The 5,603-nt window shown below is 37.2% G+C and overlaps 1 protein-coding gene and 1 non-coding gene across 2 annotated transcripts; one reads left to right on the plus strand and one right to left on the minus strand.

Moving 5' to 3' along the window:
- Positions 1–226: 226 nt before the first annotated feature.
- Positions 227–823, minus strand: LOC125369522. Its single transcript, XM_048372291.1, has 2 exons — positions 764–823; positions 227–625 (listed from the first exon to the last, which is right to left on the minus strand). Exons 1-2 carry the CDS (start codon positions 821–823, stop codon positions 227–229), a joined length of 459 nt encoding a protein of 152 aa, XP_048228248.1.
- An 834-nt stretch (positions 824–1,657) lies between these two features.
- Positions 1,658–1,765, plus strand: LOC125369645. Its single transcript, XR_007215322.1, has one exon. It is a non-coding gene; the product is annotated as a small nucleolar RNA R71 (small nucleolar RNA).
- Positions 1,766–5,603: the final 3,838 nt, after the last annotated feature.

Consider the following 5,603-nt stretch of genomic DNA (forward strand, 5'->3'; position numbering starts at 1 on the left):
AGCAATTAACAACTCAGCTCATAAAATCGCAATCAGTAAATCCTTTAAGTTTATGCCCCCTATGTCCCAATAAATAGCATTTAACACATCACAAAAGAAACTCAATCGTAAGTCAAGTTACAAATTATTAACAGAGAATATAGATAATATCCATGCATAAATAACTTAACAACAACTCAATAACAAACATAGAAAACCAATGCCTCACAGGGATCACTCAAGTCACTCAAGGTGTAAACTTGTCTACCTTAACAAATACATCCTCAACTATTCGCTTAGGAAATTTCACAGTCCTATCTGCTAACTGTACACTCATCCTAGTAGGTTTTGGCTCACTTAAACTTAACTTTTCAAAAAAACTAGTAGGCATTAAATTGATGCTAGCTCCTAAATCAACTAAAGCATCACTAATATGCAAGTCACCAATAATATAGGGAACAGTGAAACTCCTTGGATCACGCCACTTTACTGGCAGCTTGTTTTGAAGAATGGCTGAGCACTCCTCATTTAGTGTCACTAATCCTAAGTCCTCCAGCTTCCTTTTGATGCTTAGAATCTCTTTCAGGAATCTCGCATACCTGGCCATCTGCAATATAGCCTTTCCAAAAGGTAGGTTAATCCTCAACTGCTTAAATAAATAAAAAAACTTACCAAATTGTTAATAAACCTTTTTCTGCTTTAACTCGGCAGGATATGGAACTGGCAGCTAGTATTCTCTCACAGGACTCTTCTTCTTGTCCTTGGTTCACGCAAGCTCTATCACTTTAGGCTCTAGTTCCTTCCTGGCTGGCTCATCCTGCACAACAATATTATTATCAGCCATAGGTAAAGAGCTAGCCAACTGCTTACCTGATTTCAGGGTGACGACCTTGACATGCTCCCTCAGGTTTGACTCTATGGTGCTGGGGAGCGTCCCTGGCTATCTTTCAGCCAGCATTTTAGAAATCTGGCCTATCTGATTCACCAAATTCTGTATGGAGGCCTGTTGATTTCTAAGAGCTATGTCCATCTGCTGAAATCTATTCTTTGAAGTGGACACAAACTTCATCATCAACTCCTCTAAATTGAGCTTCTTCTCCTAGTTTTGAGGTAGTTGAGGGAGAACAATCTGCTATTAGGGTTGCTGCTCGTGCAACCGTTGAAATCCTAGTGGACCTTAGATATTGTTATTTCGCCACCCGAAGTTAGGATGGTTTCTCCACCCTAGGTTGTATGTGTTGCTGTACGGGTTATTTTGCTGCCTGGGCGCATTTCCCATATAATCAACCTGTTCATGGTCAGCAGAAGAAGAAGATGAAGAAGAAGAAGCAAACATACTTCCCGCATTACAGTTTGCACTGTAGTGCAGGCCATCATAAAACTTGCAGTCAAGCTGTGCTGCTTAGATTAGCATCTGGAGCTGGTCGATCTTCTTGGCTAAAAGCTCCACCTGAGCTGCCAAGGCTGATGTAGAATCTACCTGGTTCCCCACTCCTTGTTGTCTTGGCCTACTCCTAAAAGACTACTACTGATATTATTCATGGCCATCTCCTCAATTAAATTCTAGGCCTGCTCTGGTGTCTTATTGTTGATGGCCCCACCTGCAGCTGCATCTACCATCTGCCTCGTGGCTGAGTTCAAGCCATTGTAAAAAGTCTACACCTACATCCATAATGGTAAACTGTGGTGTGGGCAACATCTCAGCAGGTCCTTGTACCACTCCCATGTATCATACATGCGCTCATCGTCAAATTGTGTAAAAGAAGAAATATCATTACACATCTTTCGAGGCTTAGCAAGAGGAAAGTACTTATAAAGAAATTTCTCAGCCAAAGAACAGGTGGTGATAGTGTTAGCTGGCATGGACTGTAGCCATCTCTTTGCTCTATCCCTCAAGGAAAATGGGAACAACCTAAGCTGAATGGCATCATCATTAGTCCTATTTATCTTGAAGGTATCATAAATCTCTAAGAAATTCATGATGTGGGCATTAGGATCTTCACTGGGCAAGCCCCCAAACTGTACACTCTACTGCACCATCTGAATGATATTTGGCTTAATTTCGAAATTGTTCGCTGCAATAGGTGGCCTCAATATACTAGTGTGTGTCCCCTATAAGGAAGGTCTAGCAAACTCGATATCAATACATGATCAACTAATTTTATTTCTTCGCATTTGTCGAAGCATTAGATTAGTGCCTATGATTGCCACTTCCATGCGCTTTCATTCAACACTCGTGTTTATGCTCCTAAATAAAACCAAACCATCATACTAGACAAAGATAAAAAAGAGAGACTCAAAACAAACAAAAAAAATGAGAATATCCATAGGATTTCAGATTCGATAAGGAAAGCAATCATAAATTCTTTGTTCTTTTTCATATGGCTAATTGTAAGGATTAAATGGAATTGATTTAAACATAAGACTAGACAAAGAACACAAGAGAAAGGATGGACATGAGGATAAGTCTATGCTCACTGCACGACTGTTGATTAAGTCTAAAAAGTCCTTTAAAGAACCCATAACTTGATTTCCCGCAAGGTAGAAAACTGAAATAAAATGCCGATTAGCCTTAAGTATTCAGTTGTATGTGGTTTCTATAGTGTGAAACCCTCATTCCATTAGAAGAAGAAACTAGAAGGTAAATATGAGTAAATAAATACAGAAAGATAACTAAACTAAAGCCAAATCAAGAATGACAGAGGAGTTGACTGGGCAACAACTCTCGTAGTCCTGAATTTTATTAGCTAGATTAACAAAAATAAGGATAAATTCACGTGGGTCTACCTAAACACACTGCGACTAAAACTACTTTGTTGTATGCATTTTAGACATCAAAGCGCTCGAATTTTGGCTAGTATTATGCTTGGATTAATGTCTTATCTTGCTTGATCATCAAGGTAATCCCCAATGCTATCGGTCAAGCTTGTCAATTGCACTCCCATTTTTCTTTAGGCCAATCCTTGTGTCATCAGGAGTCCTCATCCTTAGAGGAGCAAGGAATGACTACAAAGCCAAGAAAAATTACTTGATCTAAACAAAAACTACACTTTTTAAGATTGGTAAACAACCTCTCCTTCCTAAGAACTTCTAAGACACATCTAACATGGAGAACATGATCATCAAAATTCATAGAATAAATCAAGATGTCATCAAAATACACAATTGTAAATTTACTAAGAAAATCATGCAATACATGGTTCATTAATCTTATTAATATACTAGGTGCATTTGAAAGTCGTTTTCCACTCATCCCTACTTTTCATGCAAATCTGATAGTACCTACTTTACAAATCTATTTTAGTAAAAAGACATGCACCATGCAGCTTATCAAGCATATCGTCTAACTTAGGATAGGATGATGATATTTTACCACTATTTTTTGTTAATTGCACGACAGTCTACACACATTCTCCACATTCTATCCTTCTTTAAAACCAAAATCGTACAAGGACTTAAACTCTCACGTACATACCCTTTTGCCATTAGCTCATCCACTTACCGTTGAAGCTCCTTTGTTTCCTCGGGATTGCTTTAATATGTTGGTCTATTTGATATGGCAACCCTTGGCATGAAGTTGATTTGATGTTTTGTACCCCTTTCTAGTGGTGAACCGATTGGCATTTCTTCAGGGAAAACATCATCAAACTCGTATAAAAGGTTAGCAAACATACTCAGCAAGGAAAGATCAAGGTCAGCAGTGTTCAAATATACATCTGTATAAGTAACAAAAAACACTACCCTATCAGTATGCAATGCATGCCTAATCTCACCTTCCCTAGCCGATAAACTACCTTTCTTCAATTTAGGTTGCTCACTTGCTTGATTACCACTATCTTGACCATTCTTGGGTGGTTTAATAACATGCTTGGCATTTTCAGTATCAACCCTTTGTTTCTCTAATTTAATTTCATCATTACATACTTCCTTAGGAGAAAGTGGTGTCAATGTAACTTTTCTCAACTCCCTTCTACTTTGTTATCCTGCAAAAAAGATTTGTTATCATCTTATTTACCTCCTTTCCAAGAGCTATTCCAATTCAGTTTGGAACTAGAACCACCCTCAAAGTCATTCTTTGTTGGCCATCTCGGTTTGAGTTGTTTTTCCACTTTAATGGCAATGTGCACCATCTCATCAATCCCCACATAATGTTGTAATTCAATCCTATCAACAAATTCTTTGTCTAATCCCCTAAGGAAATGTCGTATTATGGATTCTCTATCCTCCACTAAGCCTAGCCTAGTCATCAACATCTCCATTTCCTTAAAGTAATTTTCAAAACTCTTTGTACCTTGCCTTAAGTATTGAAGTCTTTGATGCAACTCTCTTTAGTGATGCAAAGGTACAAATCTCTTCTTCATAATATTCTTAAGAGCCACCCAACTATTAATTGGCTCTTCCATGTTTCTTCTCCTATTCAATACCATCTACTCATACCACATAATAGCATAGTCACTAAAATAACTAACCGCCAATCTCATCTGCTTCTCATTCCAAAAATTATGACAATCAAAGATATATATCAACCCCTTTTTCCTACTCTAAATAGGCTTTAGAGTTAGATTTACTTGTAAAGTTGGGTATCCTAAGTTAGATACTACCCAGATTTCGGTCAACATCATCATTACCAATACCCATTACTACCATAATTGCCACCACCTCTACCCAAATTAGGGTTTTGTTTGGCTCCTATACCCACACCATAATTTACACTAAATCCTCCTCTACCAGCGCCTATGAATGCAGGGTTATCATGATCCTCATAAAGTTGATCATAATATCTATCATTTCCAATAGGTTCCCGTCTACGATCACCTTGCCCTACATCCACTCCAACATTGTGCCTATTACCATTATTCCCTCCAAGTTGCGACAACTTAATCTATAAGGGTTCTTTGGTTAGCCTCCATAGTTCTAGTCATCTCCCTTATATCTAACTCAAATCTTTCCAACCTCTCATTCAAAGTAGTTATGTTTCATTGTATTCTCTCATTCCCATGCATTTATGGCAAAGAAATACCAGGTTGTTGTATCCTAGCCTCATTATCATTGCTACCATTACTATCATTTGAACCACTTGACATGGCTGCAATAAAAGGTTAGAAAAAAATAAAAAATAAAAAAATAAAAATTAAAGTCCTCACACACTCCCTCACGTGTCTGCTCTCAAATAATAGGGATGTCCACTTTAAATATATTCTCACAAGGTTAAACTTCACATTGCTCAAACTTGTTTTTGAATATTCTTGTGTGAATCAATAATCACTACAAGTTTTATCACTCTCTTTGTAGTACAGAAGAATCAATGATTAAAAAACTTAGTTGAAGCAAACATTAAAAATTCAAGAAAGTATCAAGGTTGTGCTCGAATCAAGAAGTTAGGAATGAAAGATTAAAGAAACTCAAAAGGAAGGAAATAACTTATAAAGAAATTATCTAGAATCAATAATATGTAAAATGGAAACAAGAAAAAGGCAAGAAGCAAACTAGTAAGTTTTAAAGAAATACTCTCTCTAACTTTTAATGACTCAAGCACACTAGAAAACAACTAAAGAAACAAAGGACATGTGAATTAAAGACTCAAAGCATGCAAGAATATCAAGACCCTAATTCGCCTAATCAAG

Source organism: Ricinus communis, chromosome 3 (genome assembly GCF_019578655.1).
Source record: "Ricinus communis isolate WT05 ecotype wild-type chromosome 3, ASM1957865v1, whole genome shotgun sequence".
Classification (NCBI taxonomy): Eukaryota; Viridiplantae; Streptophyta; class Magnoliopsida; order Malpighiales; family Euphorbiaceae; genus Ricinus; species Ricinus communis.